Source organism: Marmota marmota, unplaced genomic scaffold (assembly GCF_001458135.2).
Source record: "Marmota marmota marmota unplaced genomic scaffold, marMar, whole genome shotgun sequence".
NCBI classification, from domain to species: domain Eukaryota; kingdom Metazoa; phylum Chordata; class Mammalia; order Rodentia; family Sciuridae; genus Marmota; species Marmota marmota.
The window spans coordinates 22,356,773-22,382,655 of record NW_026000229.1 but is presented as its reverse complement, the minus strand read 5'-3'; the positions used below and the strand labels follow the sequence as shown (position 1 = coordinate 22,382,655).

General features: G+C 40.7%; 1 protein-coding gene across 2 annotated transcripts in view; it reads left to right on the top strand.

Moving 5' to 3' along the window:
• Nucleotides 1–19,190, top strand: part of Aqp9 (aquaporin 9) — a 42,956-nt gene extending 23,766 nt beyond the window's left edge. Inside the window, exons 2-6 of one of the 2 annotated variants that reach the window (XM_015480608.2) lie at nt 1,005–1,131; nt 5,870–6,007; nt 7,351–7,469; nt 12,276–12,493; nt 17,273–19,190. In XM_015480608.2, coding sequence (XP_015336094.1) covers nt 1,005–1,131; nt 5,870–6,007; nt 7,351–7,469; nt 12,276–12,493; nt 17,273–17,447 — 777 coding nt within the window. In that variant the 3' untranslated portion in view covers nt 17,448–19,190. Of the gene's footprint in view, nt 1–1,004; nt 1,132–5,869; nt 6,008–7,350; nt 7,470–12,275; nt 12,494–13,622; nt 14,667–17,272 lie in introns of those variants that run through there. The other variant, XM_048793677.1, reaches the window with a different exon arrangement.
• The last annotated feature ends 6,693 nt before the right edge of the window (nt 19,191–25,883 follow it).

Sequence of the window (25,883 nt, the reverse complement as noted above, 5' to 3'; positions counted from 1 at the left end):
CGTATAAGATTGTGTGCCTGATCCAGCTTATAATGGGAGCCACTAGAGCAGGGGTCTCAAACTCAAATACCTACAAGGGCCAGGAAGCCCACCTAAATGAGTGAAGTGAAGTAAATTGAGATGGGGTGAGCCAGTTAGGAAGGTCCAAGTTCTATTTAAAGGGAGCAACCAATAGTTACTCTGCTCCAGAAGATTATTTTCCCAGGAGCTACTGGATCTTCTGATTAATTAAAAGAAACCAAAGGTTAAGAGATATGTCACGTTCCACAACTAAACACTCAAGGTCACTCCAGGTGAACCGGAATGCACAAAATAACCACACAGAGACAGAGAAATACCTTTTTCTTTGGTTACTGTGATGGCTCCTCCAGCCTTAGGGGTCTATGGAAAGAGAGAGAAGTACCGTGCTGAACCCTTTTACTGGGAAGAAGCCATTCAAATGAGGCAAGGGATAGGATTACAAGGGAACAGGTGAGTGTACTTCAACCACTATGGGTGCCGCCTACTCCTAGGCCTTGTTAGCCTTGTTATCCCATCGAGGGAAAAGACTGCGTCAGGAGTCATGACACTACCACAGGATCTCTCAGATCCCCAGGGTGCATCAGGACTTAAAGGTGCATGCATTTGAAGTGGCTCCCCACAGAGGTACATGTGATGTTTCTCTTTTCTTTCTTACAATCTCATGTGAATCTAAAATCTTCTCAAAATAAAAATTCAATTTTAAAAAGACTGAAACCTAGATCATTGTGTGAAATTGCCTGATTTCTAAATGCAGGCAAAACTTTCACATTGCACATACCAGAAAAATCTATCTGTAAGCTAGATGCAGGCTGGAGCCATCATTTTGCTATTTGTGCATAGTAGCTGGAACATTGATTTGATTTGGATGAAGCCTGAGGCAGCCCATGAGTTTGCTGACAAAAGTCTTGTTACTATGAGTTTCAGTTGCTTTTGACCATGGCCATCCCCATTTACTGATTAATCTTCCTCTCTTCTTTTTTCAGGTTCTTGGATGTGGCTCTGTTGCCCAAGCTATCCTCAGTAGAGGACATTTTGGAGGAGTCGTCACTACCAATGTTGGATTTGCAATGGCAGTTGTAATGGCCATTTATGTAACCGGGGGCGTCTCTGGTAAGCAGTAGAAATAATGAAAGACACCATTAGATCAACCATTCCAGTGTACCAGCACAGTGGTGGGTGCTTCACATATCTTAGTTTATTTTTATTTCAACAATCCTATAAGAATGTGTATTTAATCCCATTTTTGTAGGTGATAAAATGGCCAATAAATGTTGAATGACTTATGCAAAGACAACATTTAACAAGAGACAGAGTCAGGATTCACAACTGATTCACTCCTAAGTCTGGTTACTGCATCATATTCTTCAGCAGCAAGTGTCTTTTATTTGCTCTATCCTATACTTAGAAACCTATGAATAGCTCCATTAAGATCACACCAACAGAGGCAAATCCCTGAACCTTTATCAAAAGCAATCAGAGAGTCTAGGTCTCTTGCAAAATGGATGGTGCAAATCTTCATCTAATTCTGCCCTAAGAGGTAGGCTGATTAGAAACCATTTGGGAGGTTCTGAGAAGCAAAATGAAAGAATGATATTTAACTCAGTTGAGAACTTAAGAAGCGAATCTGGAAGGTACTCTATCTTTCTGCAGCCTGGTGTGGGTACTGGGCAAAGAGGCAAGACTCCTGGTGATAAGAGAAGAAAGGGAACTGAGAAATCACTGCATACTGAGCACTGTGCTGGGTGCCAAGCCTTCCTAATCTCCTTTCTCTTTTACAACTACACTTGGAGTTGGGTATTATTGTCTTCACCCTAGAGAGAAAATTGAGGCTCAGAGAAATTCAATAATATGCTAGACAGCCTATAGGGGCAAAGACAGAACAAAGATGTGATCCAGGTACAGGTGATAGTGAAGTTCATATTCTTACATAACATTTTCAATGGTCTAAAATGAGCAAAAGGAGCCTGACAGAGGACCCTGCGGTTATGCTGGCTGACCTTGTAAAAAATGCTGCCATTGGAGTGCTGAAGAATGAATGATTGCCTAGACTCCTGGAGCTCCTGGGACAAGGTCCCTGAAATGGTCATTTATTAGCAGGCACTATTTCCATGTTATAGCCAGGCTTAGATCCTGGGGTGTCCAGTGATAGCTTCCTGTGTGTGTGATTTTTTTTTGTCATGCGCAGTGTCTTCATTCGAGCTCCTGTTGAGCTTTTGCTGTGATCCCAGAACCATAATACCTACCTCAAAGCAAACTTTAAGTGGGGCACAAGAACAATCATGGGACTTCATTGAATTATCTAGGCTGGATTAGAGTGCAGGTCTTGGTACCAAGAAAAACACTCTTAGCTTAAAATAAGCATGCTCTATTCTATTCCCCACAAGCTCCCAGTATATTCACATAAATGATTTCTGAAAACCATTTAGATGTGGGCATATTTTCAGAAATCTTTTAGGTGGACAAGGGTTGGAATATTTTGCTTGCATAATACCCTGAACTGCACATTTTCAAGTAGTAGTATTAGACCCAGACACTGCCTATGTAGTCAATACACTTCACTGTCACTATTAAGCACTAATCTGTCTGCATCTATTGTTATAATTGGAGACTATGGGAGTCACCATAGGAGGGGAAAGGACCAACAGGAAGGTAGATAGAGTGAGGGGATGGCATGGAAACTTCTCCTCTGGCCCCTGCACTGGAGTTAAGCTTTGTGGGTAGAGGGGTGAGGGCCAGAACTGATGGTACTGCTTTCACTAAAGATTGATCTCAAGGGAGGCCCAGGACCTGACTACATTGTTTATGAGAGAAGTTGAGACCCCAAAATATAATTAGAGCAGGGTCTGAGCCTGGCTGATGAAAAATATATCCCCTATAGCCCCATCTTTGTTTGAAATCTAGCGTGGTTCAGGTTCCCCGATGACTGGTGCCTTAGAGACAAACAGAATCAGGGACACACCATGATATCCATACAGACAATAGCATCAGCATTGGCTTTAGCAGCTGCAAGAATAGGAAAAGAAAAGTGGGAGGTGACTATCTCATGATGGCTGTGGCTAACATGTTGGTTTGTGGCCACATGTAGGCCCTCTTTGAGGATTCCAAAAATAACCAGCATATACTGAACATAAGTATAAATGTGATTCCATTTTGTGGTCACAGATTGGTGAGGCCAGCTGACATTGGCTTTTAAATACAAAATATCCTCTTTCTATAAAGAAGTTACAGCATCTGGCCCCCTCATGGACGTGCCAATCAAAACCAACCAATCAGAACTGAGAACTCCCTAATGTTGTAGCACCCCACACAAGGTATTTAGGATGCCTGATGGCATTTTTCGAGATAATTTTATAAGTAAGATAAATTGGCAAAATAGCCAAGTTTAATGATAAATGAAATACAGGTATTTCTTTCACAGAATTGTCTAAGGGTATGGGGTGAGGGTATCAACTTAAAAGAGAAACTTGAAAGTTCACTCTGCTCACCCAAGACTTTCATTTTGTGCTTCATGAGCGCCAGTCACACCCCTGGGCTCCTTATGAATAATCTGATCATCACAACAACTTTGGCAGAGCCAGTATATGACTGCAGGACTCTCTGACTCTACTGCTCATGTTCTTTGCACTACACTGCCCTGCCTCATCCTTGTGATGAGCCAGGAGTGAGCATTCAGCTCTGCAGGGAGAAATTTTAATTATCCACTAGGACCCCAGCCAAAGGGGGCAGGGTGCCATTGGTTCCCTCCCTTTCTGAACCCTTCTACCGCCTCTGGACCCCTTTTCCTCACTGCTTTGTAAAGTATCCACCCAGACACACCATCTCCAGCCCCCAGACAACTTTCCCTCTTTGGAGATCTTTGTAGTCTGAGTTATCTAATTAATGCTTCTGATTGAATACTTGCTATCTTATCTCAAATACCTGCTAAGTGTCTTGCATTGTGAGAGTTTCAAGGTGAATAATGGTTCCAACCTCAGGATGACTGTGAGGGGCTAAAAAGTGTGAACCTACCTATGGGGAATTTTGTTTGGAAGAGGACCTCATTCAAGAAGTCTCCCATTGGTGGATTGATCTGGAGGGAAGCATTTTTTTTTGGGGGGGGGGGGTTCAAGGTTATTTCATAGAACCCCATTGTCCTTTTTCAATGGGTCCCTCCAGGTTGGCTGAGTGGCAGCTGCTGTCCACACAGCCTGTGGGAGAAGAGGAGTAGGGCTGGCTTTGGCGACTGCCCTGCATGCCTATGTTTCCTGTCTTCCTAGTAAGTAGTCCTCTGTCATCTCCAGAATGGTGGCTCCCTTGGATTTAAAAGTAAAACACAACCATTGAAGTGTTTGTAAGGTTTCTGGGTAATCTTTGCTTTGATATCTTGGCATTTTCATGCCCATATGGGTCCCTGAGTTGCGGAGGCAAGTGGAGAAAGGACCCCTGTGGTTGAGCCCACAGTCAGAATACTCCTGCAAGCCCACTTGGTCTTGAAGACTCAGGAGAAGCATGGCAGACTCTGTGGTGGGAGGGTGTTAGTCAGCCAGCCCTCCCATGTTTCTGAGGAAAGCCAAACAGTGCAGGACTAGCGTCATCATCCTAGTTACCACCATGGTGGTTATCATCTCTCTTGTTTACGCCTATATCTGCAACCTGAAAGTCCACATTCCAATGCGGTCACCTTGACAGTGACTATCTTTCCTCCACACAAAATGCTATCTGTGTTCCTCAGGAGAACTTCTTTCTTTCCTGGAAAGTGAGCCTACTTGCTCAAAAATGATTATTAAAATTCTTTATTTTGTTCTGACCACCACTTTATAACTATGGTGAAGAGGAACTTAGAGTGGTGTAACATAGAACATTGGCTCTGAAGTTTGGATAAAGCTGGATATGAATCCTGATTCTACCATTTACTGATCACATAGCCTAAGACGGTTACTTTACTTCTGGGCTTCAGTTTCCTCACCTGTTAACTGGAATAGTACCCATCTCATTGGGTTCTTAAGAGGTTCCAATGCACATAATACCCCCAAGATAGTATCTGGCAAATGTTCAATAAATGCCATTGTTCCTAGCAAAACCAGTGGGGAACATTAGTGACCTTCCAAGAGCAAACCTTCTATTTGATTTTGTGAATAGATGAAAGCAAGGAAGCTGATTTCATCAACTATAATTTGGGTTAGGTGACATAAGTATTGCAACATTTCTGTGTGAGAGAAATGCATTGTTTATGCAGAAAAACAAAGGAAAACCCACCCAGGCAATATAATCACCTAAAAATAAAGGAAGTCCCAAACCTCAAGGAGAGTCACAACCATCAACCTAGGGACACTTCCCCTTAGAGCACTTTTCAGGGCTAAGTGCCTTGCATTGTGATTGGTTTTATAGCCCCTGGGAATGGACTGAGGAAGGGCTAGGTATAAATTTAAATACATATATTGTGTTAAGTATATTGACTTTAAGACATATATTGATGTTAATATTTTTATCAATCTATTTAGAGTTATTGCTTTACAAATAGATAAAACCCCATAAAAATAAAGAATGTGAAAACAGGGTTTCTATTTCTGACTGCCTTTTCATGAAAATGAACATTCCTAATGATACCATGAGGATTGTTAGTCTTCTCTTCCTTTCTCCCAAACTCCCTGTCTCTTTCCGTGTCTCTCTTACATGTGCACACATACACGCACACACATACACACACACTCACACACACACACACACACACCTCTTTCTCTACACATACATTTGTTTGAATTCTTCTAGAAGTTTGAATTCTTCCTGAGGTCTCTGGACATGATTTTCTTATAAAATTTCCCCTCCAGGCTTGCTTTCTGACATGCCAATCATCTTCTCTTCCTTGCAGGTGGCCACATTAACCCAGCTGTATCTTTCGCAATGTGTGTCTTTGGAAGGATGAAATGGTCTAAATTCCCGTTTTATGTGGGAGCCCAGTTTTTGGGAGCCTTTGTGGGGGCTGCAACTCTTTTTGGCATTTACTATGGTGAGTAGGATCCCTCCATTTAAAGGTTATGAAGAGCTGGGCATCATCTGAAAGCCCAAATTTCCTGGTGGGGAGAAGTGCGATAAAGCGAGAACAGGAAGCACTCTAGAATTGATAGGACATTCTAAATTTCAGATAGGGAGGCCAAAGTCATCATTTGGGCGAATTTATGAAGCTTCTTAATGAAAATGGTGACATCTTAAGTGTCCCAGAACTTAGAGAAACCTATCTTTATACTCAAACCTGCAACCTGTACACAGTAGTCCAACAGCTTCTCCTCTGCATTCTCTGAATTATCTGAGATAAGAGGAGCTCCGTGATGGCAAAGACTCTGAGAAGTAAGTGTTTAGATATGGGGTCTGGGAAACGTTTTTGAAGGAGAAAGCACAGCAGAGAAACAAGCTGGATGGGGGAGACTTGACTCCCTCCTCTCAAATAGCCAATGTTCCATTCTGCAGTAGACCTCAGGGGAAAACAGAGAACTGGTAATCAAAGACCAGGCTTTAGTTCTGACTAAGCTGTGTGACTTAAACAAGTCATCTGATTGATGGACCTCAGTTTCTTTTTCTGGAAAGTGAGAAAAATGAACTAAATGATTCTCAAAATCCTTCAAACTAAGAAATATTGGGATTCCATGAAATCAACTTCTAAAAGACTTCCATCTAATCCAAGGTGAGCCTCCATCCATTGTGATTATCAAACACAAGACCTTAGGAACTGGAATTATGAATCAAGGCTTAAGGAAATAGGTCGTAGAAAAGGGCATTCCCCCACCAAGTGTTTCTCTGGGAATTAAAGCCTATGAGGACTAAAGGGGAATGTAAGAGCAGACCAGGAATGCAGAGAGCCAGCTGCTATGGCAAGAGAGGCCTGGGGTCAGTGCTGGCTGTGTCAGTGGCTGCCATCCCCCTTGTTCTAAGGCTCCAATGGCCATCCCCCATCTCTTCACTACAATGCGACACCTTCAGGTTCGGGAGTGCACTACTGAGAATATCTCTAAGAACTAAGAATTCTGCCTAGAGCAAGTTCAAACCCCACTTTGGCTTTAGGTTGATTTTGAAAATTCTAAGAATTTTCCCCCAAAGAGTATTGGTTTCCAGGACCCCGCTGACCAAGGATTTGGGTCAACTTTGGAGTAGACCATTAGCGCAACCTAGGGCTTTCTACCTTTGACCACCATCCTGGGATTCCCCCCAGGCATCTCTAAGACTAACATACTGTGAAGTCAAGAGAATAGGTGATTCCTGAGTGTTTGACTGCTGTTGTTTAGCACGAGGCCTGGCATAGGCTCCCCTTGACCCCTCTTAGAGAACACTAATGTGCCAGAGCTCTGTCTTCCATAGATGGACTTATGTCCTTTGCTGGTGGAAAATTGCTCATCGTGGGAGAAAATGCAACAGCGCAAATTTTTGCAACATACCCAGCTCCATATCTATCACTGGGGAATGCATTTGCAGACCAAGTAAGTGTAGATTCAACAAAGACTAACTTTGGTGAAAAGACATGAACTAAAAAGGGAAATGTGTTGGAGCATTATGGGCCTAACATAAAGGGAGGATTGTATTTCTAAAGTCAGAGGCCACTGGGCACAACCCAAGCTTTCTTAATTGTTTTGCCCTAGCAGAAGTTGATACCACTAAAAAAGTATTCTGTTGCCTTTAATGTACACACTTGTTTCACTTAAGTTGATGTCCAGAAAAACATGGATGACTGGACATTTCAACCCCTATAGAGGCAAATGTGGTTCACTTTATGATTGTTGTCTCTGTTGTGTTCATGGTCCAAGTATGGAGGTTACAAAAGAAGACATGTTTATCTCAATGCAAGGACTATGCAGTGCAGTCCATGAGCCTGGGCAAAATTTATCCTCTCTATTTCACCATAAGTCTAGATTTATCCAAACTCTCAGATAGATAAATGTTCTCTGCCTTATTGACAATTATGCTGGCTGCTTGCACCAGAGAATTTGTTGTGTAGCCAATAACACCACTATCTTGTTTGGTTTGTGTGGAACCAACATGGTCAGCCTAAGAGACTCTTCCTCCCTGGCTGTGTCCCAAGAAGGCTGCTGGTCATCTTGGACAGGGAAGGAGAAAGGGAGTATTTGTACAGTGGGGCAGACCAGAGTGAGCATGTGTATAAAAGGGTCTTCCAGTTTACCAACTATGGCCACCTCCATTCCATGGATGGATGAAAAACTGTGTCCTCTTGTTCTCATTCTTTTCTTTTCTACTTTGATCAACAAACCAAACAGCAATGAGTGTTTATTGAGCACTCGTTATGTGCTCAGTCCTATGTCTGGAGCTTGAAGGACTGATAATGTGAGTTGTAAAGATTTAAGATTCAGAGTCAGTACTTGAATTGAGATAAGATTTCTGTCCCTATCTCCCTGGGTGGCTTCAGGAAATTACTAAACTTTTTGAGTTCCAAGTTTTTCACTGATAAAATGGGGATAAATATTAGCCCTCATCAGGTTATTTCAAAGGATAAAAATAATAAATATGAGGAAAAGACATTGGAAACAGTATCTGCCCAGGAATTTAGAATCTAGCTGAAGAACAAAATGATCACATAAGAACAAGAGCACAATGTAAAATAAAATACAATTACATAGAGAACTGGACCATAGGGATCACATTAGTCACCTGGAGCAGAAAGTCTAAAAGACCTAGAACAATAGGAAAAGTTTCAGTGAGAAAGAGAGGTGGTTGCCAGAAAAAGGAGTGTGTAAGCTGCAATAATAGACACACAAATGAAGTAATAAGGGTCTGACCTTACTCTACACTGAGAGTATTAGACTCTTCTCCACGTGCCATAATTCTAGAAGAGGAAACAAAAAGATAATGACAGCACACAAGCAATGAGTGGAAAACAGGGACATGTGTATGTGGGTTTGAGTGGGAGAGGGATGGATGTGATGGGACATGATAGTACCTTTCAAAGACTTGAAGGGCTGTCAAGCAGGAAAAAAAAAAAGATTATTCTGATGTGTATAGTCACCTACTACCAAGGAGATTTGGTGGGAGCACATTGCCTGGTATATAATAGGTGCTCCTTTTTTCCTTTTTGGCAATGCTATGGATGGAACCCTGGGCCTCACACATGTTAAGCAAGTGCTCTATCGCTGAGCTTCAAAAATTATTTATTAACGAATGGGTGAGTTCATAAATTAATGAAATTATGGTGAAACAAAGTCACATTCATAAGAGGAAAACTTGTCAGAAATTGCACCTGAGCTAAATACAAACTCTGTTTCTCAAGGACAACAACCACTGGAGATGCTGGAGGCACATCTGGTAGCCTCTAGATGCTAGAGTGGAGACTAAATGAGAGGGATTAATAATCAGGAGATTAAGCCTCTGGATGGGGGACAGTGTAGGATACATCACCTTTGAGATCCTTTCCAGCCCTGAGAATGGTTAGCTGCTTGGAAATAGGAGTTTTCCAACTAGAGAAAATTGGAGCCATCTGAAGGAAATGGTCAGGAGAGCAGTTCTTTCATAAATTTAGGACAGCAACACAGAAAAAAGTATGAAGAGAGAAGAATGGAGGGAGAAGGAAGAGCTCACTGAAGGTAAGATGGCGGAGATCCCTTAACTCTCTGGCATCAGACTTCTGACATCTCAATTCCTATCTTCCAATAAGGAGCAGCAACAATACCTGACTGATGCATCACAGAGTAAATCCCTGGCACATATTGGGCAGTCAACAAATAGTCATTTTGCTACCCTTGGCCAATCCTCTTTCCCTCCCTCTCTGCTTTCTTCTCTCTTTTGCTTTCTTGATGGAATCTTCTAGAATTTCACATCTTCTCCCAATTCTTTTCCTTAAGATATTTCACCAAGAGTTTGTTAACAAGGAAATTGCATGGTATCTGGTGAGTGGAGGTCCAACCTCACTGATGGTTATCATGTCTTGACTGACGTTTATTCATATACTGTCACGTAACCTTTCTTCTCTGTGTCCTTGTTTCAGACTGTGTTGCCAGTTCCTCTATGAATCATGATTTTTAAGCCAATTATTATATAAGACAAAGTAAAAAAAACCTAGTACTCTAACCATTAGCAATCCCTGAAGTTTCTCTGTCTTCCTTTGGCTTTAGTAGGAGTTCAGGAGAAGGCCAGTTGTCGGTCAGCTAACACCCAGCAGAACTGTTGACCACCTTTACCGTATATCCGGGCCACCTTATCTCAATATTATAGTTATCTCTAAATACTATTCAAGTATTTTTCACAATTTATTTAATAATCATTCATTTAGCCAATAAATATTTATTGGGCTCCTGTTTAGGCAGGTATAGCTCCAAGCATTCCTTCTTAAAGGAGCTCAAGGCAAGATGCTCAATCTGACAAATAAACAGGGTGATTGCAAGGTGATTAGGGTAGTAGTGGAAGTAAAGTAAGAATGCAGCAGAATCTCAGGAGCAGGAGCTTCTACTCTTCTCCAGAGCCAGGAAGGGCTTTCTAGAGAAGGCTACTCTTAGGAGATGTATCTCTGTGAATATAAATTATTTTAATATTATTATTTTGGAAAGCTGATTAAATAGTTGTTTTAGTCAGCTTTTTTGCTGTTGTGACTAAAAGATCTGACCAGAACAATTTTAGTAAGAAAAATTTATTTGAGGGCTCATGGTTTCAGAGGTCTTAGTCCATAGAAGGCCAGCTCCATTCCTTGGGGCTCAAGGTGAGGCAAGACATCATGGCGGAAGAGTGTGACAGAAGGAAGCAGTTAACATGGTGATCAGAAATCAGAAAGAGAGTTCTCCACTTGCCAGATACAAATATGTACTCCAAAGCCATGCCCCCAGTGCCCACCTCCTCCAGCCACACCCTGCCATGTCAATTACCACTCAGTTAATCCCTATCATGGGATTAATTCACTGATTGGCTTAAGACTCTCACAACCCAATCATTTCTCCTCTGAACCTTCTTACATTGCCTCACCTGTGAGCTTTTGGAGAACACTTCACATCCAAACTATAACAATGGTGAAGAATTGAAACTCTAAAATCAGTTACTGGTTTCCCATTCTGATTCTTTGTTTTTTTGCAGCTTCGTACCCTTGAGCATGTGTCTTAAGCTCTTTCTACCCAAGTTTTCTCATCTATAAACTGGGAATAATAATAGAATTATCTTACAGTGTTATGACGAAGTTTTAATAAGTAAAGCTGTGAAGTACCATGGGTAAAGTACATGTGCCATTCATTTCAAAATGTGCCAGCTGTTCTTCATATAAAGCATATTAATGTTCAGTAAGTAATATATATGGGTTTGATGTTAAAGCAAAATAATAGTTTAGAAGGTTTAGAAAACAGAGAAGATGAAACACCAGCTATAACCTACAACTGCAGAATATCTGTTGTCATTTTGTATGGTCTCTTATGGTTATTCTTTTAGGTGGGCTTTTAAATATAAAATAATACATATAATTCTATTTTTTTCACTTAATGTCATAAGCATTTTAAGAGTGACTACATAGTGTTTACGTTTACAGTTTTTAGTGACTTTTATAGTAGACCATGAAGTGGAGTTAGCTCTTTCCTTAGAGATATGTTCTTAGGTGGCTTACAGTTTTTAATACTATAAATAATGCTTAAGTAAATATGTGTTCTATAACTTTTCCATGTTTTAGATTATTTCTATGGTATAATTCTCAAATATTCAATAACATTAAATCATATGAATAAATTTATAGCTTTTAAATGAATGTTGTTAAGTTATTGCTAAATTCCCTTTCAAAAGCATCATGTGTGTTTAGTTCCACTAGAAAACCCTGAAAGAACCAGTCTTCTTTCATAAACATTTGCTATTGTCTGCATTTCTTTTATTACAAATCATATTTTCCCATTTGTTACCTAATTCAATTTTTATTTCATGATTTTTTCTGTCCGTTTTCTTTGCCCATTCACCTATTGCTGCTTTGCACTGTTTTTCTCACCAGTTTGAACAACCTCTTCACTCTTTTTTTTCCAGAGTGTAGCTGGCTTTTCCTTTCAGCTGACGGATTACCAGGATAGTGTAGCTAACTCTCTAGGGCTGGACACTCTGGGTCCAAACCTGCTGCTGCTTACCAAGTGTGCGCTCTGGCGCAGGTAACTCCTCTATAAAGAATAATTATATTGCCATCTACATTTAAGATTGCTGTGGAAAGAAAACCCATATGCTCACCCAGTGTGTGTTACTTATTACTTAGTTTATTTTTGGTGAGAAGGAGTGAACCAGTGTGCAAAATACAGGTTAAAACTCCTGCATATTTTCTCCCTCTCCAGGTGGTGGCCACCATGTTCCTCCTCTTGATTGTCTTCGCCATTTTTGACTCCAGAAACTTTGGGGTTCCTAAAGGCCTAGAGCCCATTGTCATTGGACTCCTGATCATTGTCATTTCTTCTTCTTTGGGACTGAACAGTGGCTGTGCCATGAATCCAGCTCGAGACCTGAGTCCCAGACTTTTCACTGCTTTGGCAGGATGGGGGTTTGAGGTCTTCACGTAAGTAACAAGGTTGGGGAAGAGAGAAAAGGATGAGTGCAGTGCCTCATGGGGAGGGCTAGGCTGTGACGTGGAGATCCGGAGGTGTGCAGATCAGAGAGCAGAGGTGAAGTACATGCTCCGGTCATAAACAGGGGCACTGCACTGGTGTCTTGTGGCCTTGTGTCTGTACGTATGTGAAAGAGAGAGGGGGAGGTAGGCAGAGAGAGAGGCAGGGTCTAGGTAAATTCAATACAGATAGGCCTGTCCCATATAATAATAATATTCCCTAAATTTGTCTATAGCTTTATGTGAACGTTTTTGTAGTATAACTTGTCCATATAACTTTGTAGCGAAGTTGAGACTAGATTTTACATCTTCTCATGCTACCAATGGGCTCCTTCTTGTGAGTCATTCATTCAGCAGATCCTTTTGGACCCTGTCTATGCTGCAGTTATTGTACTAGGCAAGGAAATTTTGAAATCAGTAAAAGGCACTTGCACTGAACAATGTCAATGCTTTGGCACTCCCTGAAAGTGCAGAGGGAACACAGAGAAGGGAGCCATCAACTCTTCCAAAGACGTAGGGAAAAACATGACCCATGAAGCAAGGGCTGAGTTGGGTCTTAAAACAAGAATAAGAAATTCCTGACAGAATGGACTTATAGAGTCTGTGCCCCAGACACAGCAAGACCCCATGCTTTCTGCTTCAGAATGTACCAGAAAGTGCCAGTCTCCTAGGACAAACTTTGCCCATGAACTCCTTCCCACTTTCTCCTCATGAAGTCACAGAGGCCCATCCCTTCCACTATGACAGCTGTGTATGGGCAAGGAACTCACTTTGACTCACCAGGAAACAGGGCTCTAACAAGGAGTGAGGGGAGTAGATAAAACATGTGTGAGCAAATCCCACTGTAATGTTTACTGTGGGGACAAAGGACTTGAGTGTTTCTAAATGCTGACCTGTACATCCAGTCAGATGCTAGACATAACTTTATTTAAATGAGAGTTTGAGTTGCCTTTCACAGGTGTGAAAAACAAGCTGTAAAACAACTGATCCTATTCAGATCACTACCACAGATACTGTTAAGACCTTTCAGAGTATAAATATCCTGGAGATTTTATCAGCTCTCTTCCTGCTATATCCACAGTGCCTGGATGAGTAAGTGCTGTGTACCAGAGGTCTTTTAGGGGTTGAAAGATATGAAGGGAATCGAGCACTATCCCCTATCCTCAAGAAATTCACAATGCAATGAATTTTCTAGAACAATAGTTTTCAACTTGAGGTAGGTAGTTTTACCCCAGGAACATTTGACAATGACTGGAGATATTTTTAGTTGTCACACCTGGGGGTGGAGAGTGGGATAGGCACATATAACTGGTGGCTAAAGGCCAGGGATGTTGCTAAGCATCCTACAATACACGGGACAGACCCCATAACAAAGAATTATTCAGCTCACAATGTTAATAGTGCTGTGATTGAAAAAGTCTGTTCTAGAACATGAAAACATCCCCAACTAGGAAGGATCTCTTGTTTGCTCTTCCAATGGAGCAAACAAGCATGTGTCCTAAAGGTTTCCAGAGCCCAGAATTTGTTCATGAGTTTTTTTAACCCCACTTTCAGAACCTTAATCCCAGAGACCACATACCTCTCCTTCCCTTTTCAACCCTCCTTAGTGATTCATTCAGAGTACTAAGAATCATGACTGTTTCAAAACAGAGATCTTTCCCAGTCTCACTTTGCCTTGTTAAGTACATTGGGAGAACCCAGGTCTGTGGGAGACCCTGAGCCCTGTGTTTCTCGTTAGCATCGGCATCTTTAACCCATGTGCATTGTTTATTCATTTGCTCAGCTACCTGATCTCTTACAAGGCCCTGTGCTAAGATGATAAGACCCAGTTGCTGTCCTTCACCAATTTATTTATATTCTATGTAAGAGGTTATAACGTAAGGCTCTTATACAAGGTTAAGCTGTCAAGTGCCATTAAGGAGATCTGACTGATTGATTCCAGGAGTTGAGAGGTGGTTTATAACTCCAAATTTAGGAATTATGGGGGTGGGGAAGTGGGAGCATTTTGCACTACTTGAGCACATTTATACAAGCAACAAAGAGGATATCTCAGGTGGAAAGGACCCTGTATTTAACCACAGCATGTTAAAATAACAAGCAACCTGGAATAGAAGGAAGGATGCATTAAAAGGATACATAAAAAAGGTTGGAAATCATAAGATCATAGAGGATATGGACTCCCTGAATAATAATTTTGAATTTTTCTATTCTGTAGGTTATAGGGAGCAGCAAAGTATTTAAGGCAGATGCTTGATATGCTTAGAATGTCAGTTTAGCAAAATTAACCTGGCATTACTGTATGAGTTGAAAACGGAGACTACAGGAGTAGAAATCTGTTAGGAAACATCTGGAATGGCTGATGACCTTCAACCAAAAAAGTTTCCCCAAAAACTTTGAGGGACTACAGGCTTCCCACATGTCCCCCAACATGTCCCATCCTTTCAGGGTCCTCTATCAGGTAAGCACCCTAGTAGATATTCTAGCCTGGTCTACCTCCATGGTCTCAGATACAGGCAGGACTGCCTTGTGCTCAGGCTCTCAGGTTCTCAATTGTCCTGCATGGCAAGCAGTGGAGGACAGGCAGGGGAGTGGGAGCCGGAGGAACAGACAAGGGCAAGAGCCAGCAGACCCTGGCTGACTCCTACTCTAACCTTAGGAATGTTTTCCATCAAAGTTCACTCCATTATTTCAAATCAGGATGTTAATGACTTAATGGGTGAAGGATCTGTTGACTGTTATTAATTTTTAAAAACAGTTTTACCCAAAGCAATGAGTCTCTAAAGTTGCTCCTTCAGTCAGTTAACACAGACATGTTCCTGGCAGCCACCAAATCATAGTGTACAAATAATCTCTTCCCTGAGTGTATATAAGACAGGGCTGGTAAAGAAATCACATCTGAGCTCATCCATTTATGATTTGTACCCCTGGCACAATGTGTCCAGCCTGAGAGAAGGAAGAGAGTCCAGCGAGTGATAGGATTTGTACCCTGGCAGATACCTGGATCTTAGTCTGCTAAATGAAAGGGAAAGATTCACTACATAGGAAATGATGCACCAACTCATGCAGCTTACTCTCCCTTCACATGCTGACCTCCAGAGAAGGCTTCCACTTCTTTAAAGCCAAATGGGAGAAGCAGCCACCCCCCACACCTCTCATACAAAAATCTATCCAGATTTGTGAGCGTGGGAAAGGGCGTCTTGAGAGTGGGCAGGGCAGCATCCTCTCTCCCACGCAGCAAGAGTGACATCTGGTGGCTGCCCTACTCAGTCTTCGTGCTCTTCCCAAGCCTGCATTGGTGATTAAGATGTTTGACTGAACCTGGATGCTTCAGGTGGAAGGGAGTGTGCAGATGAAGGCGTCAGAGTTGACAGAGGAGTGACTTGCCCAAAGATTTTCTGGACTGTCCTGAGGTTAGAATGAGATCTGGAGTCTAGGATGGGACTCATGTTTTCTACTTATTTCCTTAATTTTTTCTAATCAAGGTTTGCTATAACAAAAAGTCATATGGGGCATCATATAAAAATGAAAAGAAAAGCCATGAATCCTCTTAGCTCCAAATTTAGGAAATAGGAATTATTAATCTTAGATTCAAAATTCTCTCCATTATTTCAAATCAGGATGTTGGGATCCACCCAGAACATGGTGAAATCTCCTTTGGCTCCCTGGCCACTTCCATGGCATTATTCTGATTTTTTATATTTATCATTTTTCTTGCTTGAAAACAATGAATGGTCTTATCTTAAATGTATATGTCCTTAACAGTATACCACTATTTTTTTTTTCTTCTGAGCATTTTTGGTCTTTTCTTTGGAGCCATTTAAATGGATTTTCTCTCTCCAAAAAAGGTAATGACAATTCTCAAGGCCACCTTTTCCCCATCCTTTACTAAGTACATACTTCACAAGGCATACTGAGGATTTCTAGATGGAAAGGAGAGTAATGGCACAAAAACCTGTCAAAGCATACCTCTGAACTATAATATTAAAAAATAGCACTGATTTAAATTGTATTCAATAGGTAATTCACAAATAGGCTTTAAATTATTTTTTGGTTCTGGGAATTGATCCCAGGGGCACTTTACTACTGAGTTATATCCCAACCCTTTTCATTTTATTGTTGTTTTTTGAAAAAGAGTGTCTTCCTAAATTGCTGAGACTGGCCTCAAACTTGTAATCTTCCTGCCTCAGCCTCCTGAGTAGCTAAGGTTTCAGGCATGCATGACCATACCCTACCTTAGACTTCTGAAATATTCATTCATTTATTATTTATTTTGATTGCTGTCATGGACTAGTGCTACCCAGGAATCTCCACATTCTGAGCATTCCCTTTCCATTCGTAATTCCCAGACTTAATTATTCCAGGGTCAGGGAAAGGAAATTCTTGAATAATTGACCTGAACTTTCCCAGATGGCCTAAAATCAGGTATACTGGGAAATATAGGATGATGGTTTCCATGCTACAGTGAATACTCTTTATCTTATTTTAGTTATAGATAGACCTTTATTTTATGTATTTATATGCAGTGCTGAGAATCAAACCCAGTGCCTCACACATGCCAGGCAAGTACGCTACTGCTGAGCCCCAGCCCCAGCTCAGTAAATACTCTTAAGAACTTTTGCTGAGTTAAAAGAGATCTGTGAGCAAGAGAAACACTAGCTGATTAGAGAATAACTAGGTGGTAATATCAGAGGAAGGCTGAGAATATGTCACTCATTTCTTGTTTGATTTCAGAGCTGGAAATAACTTCTGGTGGATTCCTGTAGTGGGCCCTCTGATTGGTTCTGTCATTGGAGGTCTCCTCTACTTTCTTCTCATTGAAATCCACCACCCAGATCCTGACCCAGACTTCAAGGCAAAAAAATCTGAGGACAAACAAGAGAAATATGAACTTAGTGTTATAATGTAACGGCATGCATGCTTGGTTCCGGATTTGCAGTTGGTTTGGTGTGTTCTTTAGGAAAAATGGCATCCAAGTGTGTGTGGTTTTTTAAAACTGGGGTGAAATCCACCCAATTTTCTCTGCTAGCCATATGATCGCAAAGACATCTGAGTGAAGGTTTGGAAACACTGATTTCTTCTCTACCAGTCACCCCGCTCCCCAGAGTAGCACTGACTTCCACCTGAAACAGTCTTCTCTCTGCCTGTTTACTGTGTCCTTGAGGGGACTCCTTATTACGAGGTGAGCACTAATAACTCGGAACCTTGACAGTGGACTGACTTGGATGGTTTCAGCTGCGTTACTTATATGAAATGGCGTCACCAAAAGCCTCACCTTCAGTATCTACAAATATTACATTCTGAGTATCAACCAAAACTTACACTGAAAGACAAAAGTGGTTTCAGTTAATATGCATGAACTAGAGAGTTAAAGGCTTAGTTTTCTAGTTAAGTTGTACTACTATCTTTGCATAAATACTAATATTCTCCAAATCTAGGGATGTTAGAAGCAGTAGAATCCCATAGTAAGCACAGGGGAAGGGCATTGTGGCATTTAGAAACCTCAGGAGACAAGATAAATTTGGGAAACCAAATGGAATTTTTTTAATGGAAACCATTTATCAGATTAATCTCTTGCTCTTCTGCATTTTAGAGGGCACCAATTAATTTCCTGGTCTTTTCTATATAATAGCCTAAAATACAATTCTAAGCTTAGTCATGAAAAATACATCGCTCTACATTTTTAGTGCAAATGTATTTCCCTAATTGCCCACTTGAGGACAGACGCTTGGCAAGTTAAGTCAACGGCTGCACACATCTATTACACCGCACATGCTCCAGAAGCCAATCCTGAGAAAGCACACTGCTCCTGGTCCAGCAGACTGTTCAAGGTGGAAAGCCCCTGGAAAGATAACCTTGCCTCATTGGGCTTTACAGTTCACAAAACGTTTTCATACACATGATCTAGTTTTATTCTAATAATGACTGCCTGAGGTAGATACCATGATGCCCACTTTTCAGATAGAGAAAATCTCAGGGAAGTTGACTGAGTTGTCCAAGATTTTGTGAAAGGTGAACATTGTCTAATGTATCTCCTCACCTTTCAGAAGATGGATGACTGGTTGAGAATCCTTGCCAATCTTTCCTGACTGGGCAGAAATGGGATCCGCAGCTTTCAGAATATATGTATCTTATGGCTAAACTACTCCTGAATCTTAGGGCATGAGATCTTAAGATCCCACTTTGTCTGGTTTTGTTCCCAGTGTTGCTGATGCACAAGTGAAGGAAAGAGGTAGCAGTCTGAACAGCTTTCATCTGCTAAAAGCATTATCAGAAGGCCTCCCTTCATAAACCCCCTAAGTCTTGCTCTTCCTTCCCTGCCAGCCCCACACATGGCATTCAGGGAATTTTGTCTTCCTCCACCTCTTCCCTGTGAAGTTCCCTAACTGATGGTACTTTCAACCAGAGCATCTCTGTGAGTTACAACACTAAGAGAACTGGAATGCACCTTCAGTCCAAATGTCAAAAGCCCAGAATTCCAGAGGCATCCAGCTTCCCAACTACTTGGTGATGCTAGCAGAACAACAGAAGGCAAATGGAAAATGTCTCTGATGGCCTGTGTTCTACAACCTATGGACATGTGAAAAAAAATTTTTTCTTGCTCTGAAGCTACCTGGATATTCCCAATTTAAAATAAAATGATTGGGTGGTTGTTGGGTTTCTCTTTTTATTTATGCAAGTATTAAAACTGACAAACATACTGGTTCAGAGGTTGTCTATCCTATCTACAAATCAAATATCCTGGGAAGTTTGTCCCTTTGGTTCTGTGTCAATATCCCAAGTGATTCTAACATATAATAAGGGTTGAGAGCATCAACTTGAGTCATATGGGTCTAAGATTTCTTTGAAAATCATGTCCAGTGGTGACCACTCTGGTATTCTCAGAGTCTTGGGATCCCCATGAGTTAGAACAGTGGCTAACTGGGGACAGTTTTGATTCTCCCTCCCACCAACTCCTCAAGGGAACTTTTGACAATGTCTGGGGACATTTCTGATTATGATTATCCGGGGGCACGTAGTGCTAATAGCATCTAGTGGCTAGAGACCAGAGATGCTGCCAAATATCTTATAGTGCAAGGACCATCTCTTACAACAAAGAATGGTCTGCCCCAAAATGTCAGAAGTGGTGAAACAGAAACACTGGAGTCATGGAAAGTGAGAGAAGTCAGAGAAGGACCGAAATGCCATGTCTGGCTTCAAGTTCTGCCAGGAGCAGAGAAGTCAAATCAGGGGCAGGTTCTGAGGTGGACTGAAGTTCTCAGAGAAACAGGCAACTCCAAAGCTGAGTTTCTTAGATGGGTTTCTTTGGCAAAATACCTGAGATAAATAAAGGAGGAAAGGTTTATTTTGCTTCATGATTTCTAAGTTTCAGTTCATGGATGACTGACCTCTCTGCCTTTGGGCCTGTGGGAGCACAGTATGTGATCACAGGAGCATGTGGCAGTAGAGCTCCTGGCACTGGAAAGCAAAGAGAGAAAAAAGAACTGAGATCCCTGTTTCCCAAAGGGCATGCCCCCAATGACCTAACTTCCTTCCACTAGGCCCCACCTCCTAAAGGTGCTACCACTTCCCAGTAGTGCCACAGGCTATTGACCAAGCCATTAGCATATGGGTCTTTCAGGGCACTTCACATCCAAAGTATAGCAGTCATATTAGTTCAATTTCAGGTAATTTTCCAAAAACTTCTTAGTAAACATATTAGGGTAAACAAAATTACCCAACCCACTAACCATCACACACATATAGATGTACTATGTTAATTCTCAAACTGGGAGTTTAAATTCTGATAAGTAAGATAAAATGTTTACTTATCACAACCCATGGCAAGCAGTAGGAGTGGTCCTGGTCAGGCTGTGTGGAATGAGACTGTATAAAAATAAAAAGATAGAGGACAATAATGATGATGATAAGCATGTAGTCAACCAAGCCACAACTCCTTTCTCATTGCTTGAAATGAAGTGGCTCTTATCCAAGGGAAATGTCTCTGGATTAATGGAGGGAAAGTCCCATACCAAGCAAATTCAAATAAATAAACTGAATTAGCTGAGAGAATTCAGCCACAAATGGTGTAGATGCTGTTGTCTAAGCACTGCTTCACTGTCTCCCTCCAGGCCTGCATGGCGGTTTTCCTGGGCTTTAGGCCCTTTTGCTTTGGAGGGCCTCCTCACCCACAAGAAAGAATAAATAAACCAATTAGAATAAATTATGTTTTATGACTGCACTGGCAACACAATGGATTATATTCCTTTTTTCTCCATATAATTTTAGAAACTTTGAAAACTCTTTTGTGTGCTACAGAAAGTCTTGTGGGCCCTAAGCATCACAGCTAATAAAGAAGACAGTGCTGCCTCCCACTTCCTCCCTAGTCTAGAGCCCTCTCATGTCCCAGAGCCAGCCCCACCCAAGTCTCTTCCTCCTCAGAATGCTCAAAACTCCTCACCTGGGGGGCGGGTCTTCTCACAGTGCCAGAGCCTTGACAGTTCTGGACATGAAGGGGTATGCTGTAAAGGCCAGGCCCCTGCCATTGGTGGCATGGCCCATCCTCCTTCTCCTCTCCTCCTCCTCCTCCTCATCTTCCAGCACCCAGGAAGAAGGGTGATTCCAGGAGGCCAGGGCCCAAGGACTGTAAGCCCCAGAGTGCTGTTTCACAGTTTATAAAGCAAGTCTATGACTAGTACCTTGACAGTGTCAGAACAGCCCAGCAAATAGATTATCATACCCATTTAGAGATGAGGAAACTGAGGCTCTGAGACATTGAATGATGTGTATTAAGCTCAAGAGTGGAGAGTGATGGTGATTAAACGTGAGCCACATGTCTGAGTAAGATGGTCAAGGGTCCCAGATTCCTCAAAACTTGGGGGTTTTCTGAAATGCAACATTCAGTGCTAAACCGCATCCTGACCTAAGTCTGGTACACTTCCCACCACTAGGGTCTGCCCAGACTGAGGCTCCCCATCAGGCAGAGGGGTCCTCCAGCAGATACAGTGTGCCTTGATTCATCTTACAGAAAAAGAGAACGTCTTTATTTAGATTTTAATTATAAATGCAAAGAGATGTTTTGAGTGCCATAATGTTTCAGAATATAAGCTGTTAAGGAAAATCCCATCTGCTCTACCTTAAAATATTTTCCAAATCTGATCTCCTCTCAAGCACAGCCCTGGTCTAAGCCAGCATCATTCCCCCGAGTCTTAGAAGAGCTTTTTAATGGTCCAGACTTGTGCTCTAACTCTTGAAGCCTGTAATCAATATGGCTTCCTGCAGGATCTTTTGGTAAATCCTCATGTGGTCTTGGAAGCATCATATCCTCTGGCCTTCCAGGCCTGGTCTCTACTGCTATCCCCCTTGTCTATGCTCTTGGCCCCAGCCACAGAGTCCTCTGTCCTGATACTTGAACCATCAGGTGTGCCCCTGCCACAGGGCTTTTGCCCTTGATCTTTCTGTTGCTCAAACTTCCGTACATCACCTCCTTTGTATTAAAATGTCACCATGTTATTCAGATCTTTCTAACCACTTCTTACTCCCTATCCTCTTTGCTTTATTTTCCTTCACAGCTCTTATTACTCTTCCTGGAATATATTTATTATATATTATATATCTTCCTGGCTTTGTCCATTTTCTCCCATTGGAACAGAGGCTCACGCTAGTAAGAATGTCCCTTCTTCTATTCTCTGTAATTTGCTACCCCAGTGCTTAGAACATGGTAGACTCTCACTAAATATTTGTTAAATGAGTGAATGGAATAGTCATACTCTCTGTTTTTAAACCATAGCCCTCTACTTACTAGGACAATAGTCAACTTAATTAGTCTTAGTTTACTTATGTATCGTGTAGAGACATAACAATGAGATAATCAGTGTGAAGCTCCCAGACCTCAGTCTTGTATGTAATTGACAAACATGACTTGCTGCTTGGCGGAAGCTGCTCCTGTCAGTATGATTCAATGTGATGATACACTGTTTGAAAATATGGAATAAGGTTATCAGAATTTAAACTGTTCCCCGACTCTATATAATTTAGCCATTCTTGATTGCATGTATATTTTAAGAACTATCTTTCAAGTACCTAAGGGTTCAGCTTTATTTCTCCATCTTTAACAGAAATTAGCAAGATTACCTTAATTTTTTAATTTGTTTTCATTAGTTATACATGACAATAGAATGCATTTATGCACTTTGATATACATAGATGGGATACAATTTCTCATTTTTCTGAGTGTACAAGTTGCAGAATCATATTGGTCATGTAGTCACATATATACATAGAGTAACAAGTTCTGTTTCATTCTACTATCTTTCATATTCCCACATCCCCTCTCCTCCCCTCCCATCACTTCCCTCTACCTATCTAACGTAACGCTATTCTACCCTAGTGCCTCCTGCCTAATTGTGAATTAGCATTTGCATATTAGACAACAGCCTTTGGTTTTGTAGCTGGGTCAAAGATGGTTCCATTCTCAAATTTCTGAGGAATGTCCATACTGTTTTTCATAATGGTTGCACCAATTTGCAGTCCCACCAGTAATGTATGAGTGTAACTTTTTCACCACATCCTCACCAACATTTATTGTTGCCTGTACTCTTGATGATTTCCATTCTGACAAAAGTGAGATGAAATCTTAGAGTAGTTTTGATTTGCATTTCTCTAAATGCTAGAGATGGTGAATATTTTTTCATATATTTGTTGATCGATTGTATTTCTTCTTCTGTGAAGTGTCTGTTCAGTTCGTTAGCCCATTTATTGATTGGATTATTTGTTTTTTTGGTGTTAAGTTTTTTGAGTTCTTTATATATCCTAGAAATTAATGCTTTATCAGAGGTACCTGTGGTAAAGATTTTCTTCCAATCTGTAGGCTATCTCCTCATGTTACTAATTGTTTCCTTTGCTGAGAAGAACTTATTTTTTTTTTATTATGGAAGATTTAAGAAACCTACAATGGTGAGAGAATAGTATAATAATGCCCCACATACTGCCATCCAGCTTCCACAGCTGCCAACTTGTGGCCAGTGTTGCTTCATTTATACCCCTCACTTCTCACTACTCCCTCTGGTTGGTTTCATTTTTTAAAGCAAATCCATACAGGACATCATTTTATCCATGAATATTTAATATGCATCTATAAGAGATAAAGATTCTTTAAAAAAATAACCATAATACCATTATCACATATAAATTTAATTATCAATATTTCTTAATATCATCAAATATCCACTCATGGTGTACACTACCTGGGACACTAATTTTTCCATATTTTTATTGCTGCATTATAATTATGCATAATAATGGTATTCATTGTTATATTTCATACATGCATACAACATAAGAATATAATTTGGCCAATACCCTTCCCCAGTATTTCCTCTTTTCCTCTACCTTTCTTCCTGAGGTCCCTTTCCTCTACTCTACTGGTCTCCCTTTGATTTTCATGAGATGCCCCCATCTGTCTTCTCCTGTTTCCTCTCTAGCTGGGAGACTGCTTTTTACCTCTTGTGCCTAGCAATGTGGATTCTATAGAAGTTGAAAACAGATGATTTACTGCATCATGCAGCAGTACTTTACCATAGTTTTATACCTTCATTTTATTTCAGAATATTGTGTAAGACTCTTATAAAATATTTTCATTTTTTTACAAAAAGGAAAATACATTTGTCTATTAGCTATCTTCCAGGAATGAAATTATGTTTAGGCAAAGAGGAAACCCAGAATTTATTTGAAATTGTGGGAAATATATTCAATATTTATTTTACTTCAATGAAAATTCACACTCCATAAATCTCTATACTTTAAAAGCTGACATACACTAATCTAAATGTTAAACACACATTCTATCCTGTGGGAGACACTGTAGCTGATTAAGATAAGTGGAAACCTTGAAATTCCTAAGTGACTATAACCTGTATTGGCAGTGGATAATTGATATTCATTCATTCATTCTTACCCAAAGACTTCCGACTTTTAGAAATAAAGACTACCATAAAATGGAACCATAACTCCAGGCCTCACCTTTGCACCAAGGAAATTGCTTCTAGCAAGAAGGCAATTTGATCAGTTGGCTGATTTCTGGTATTCTGAGAAAAGGATTCTGATCTGTAGATAATACAGTCATATCCCCCCCCTCAAATCACCTCTGTGGACTGTGAAGAAGAGAAGACTATGCATTGCCCATCCCAGAACTCTCAGCCTGGAGCCAAGGGTGGAACTAATGATCTTTGCATGAGACCATAAGAGAGTCCAAGGGCTCATCTTTGAGGATCGTGCAGCTACTGCTCAAGAAATTTGACTCTATATTCTATAATAAAGATGGTGGAAATAGAGGAGGTTGCTCTCCTGGATGTCCCATGGTGTGAAACCAAGAAAGTAAAAAGGCAGCTTCTCATCAGGTCATGTGCTAGAAACCCTCAGGGACATGATAAGCTCATAAGGTAGAAACTCTACTGCTTCAGATCCATGCTTTAGATGAGTAGACACACAAACAACATGAAAAAGCAAGAGAAAAATTTCCCAAACAAACCAAGATATTCCAGTAACAGAATCCATCTACACCTCAGTGGAAGAAATGTCAAGGAAGGAATTTAGAATATACATAGTTAAACTGATCTGCAAAGTAAAGGATAATATAAGAGAGCAAATACAGGTAGCAAAAGACCACTTTAATAGAGAAATAAAGACTCCAGTGGGGGAAAATGAAATCCTCAAAACGAAGGAATCAATAAACCAAATTAAAAATTCAATTGGAAGCATCACCAACAGAGAGTTTCAGGCAATGAAGACAAAATATATAATCTTGAAAACAAAGTTGATTATGGAGAAAAGATGTTAAGAGCCCATGAATAGAACTTCCAAGAAATATTAAATAACCTGAAAAGATCAAATTTAAGACTTATCAAGATACATGAAGGCTCAGAGATACAAACCAAATGAATGGACAATCGTTTCAATGAAATAGTGTCAAAAAAATTTCCCAAACTTAAAGAATGAAATGGAAAATCAAATACAGGAGGCATATAGGACCTCAAATATACAAAGTTATAACAGACCCATACCAAGGCACATTATTATGAAAATGCCTAACAAACTGAAAGAGTGTTAAGTAAATTGTTAGAGGAAGGAGGCATCTCAGTAAAATCAAGAACAGTCAGGGCATACGTTGATACAATACAAAAATGTAGCCCATGGCTTTTTAAGGAGGAGTTGTTAAATATATCACAATGGAACCATCATGGTGAAGATTTAAAAAGAATAGAAAAGAAAAGCCCAGGGACTCTGCCAGTTGGCACATTGCCATTGTGGACGTTCATATCTTGTTTGCTTAGTCCAAAGCCTTCAGTTCAGACAATGGTAGAGGAAG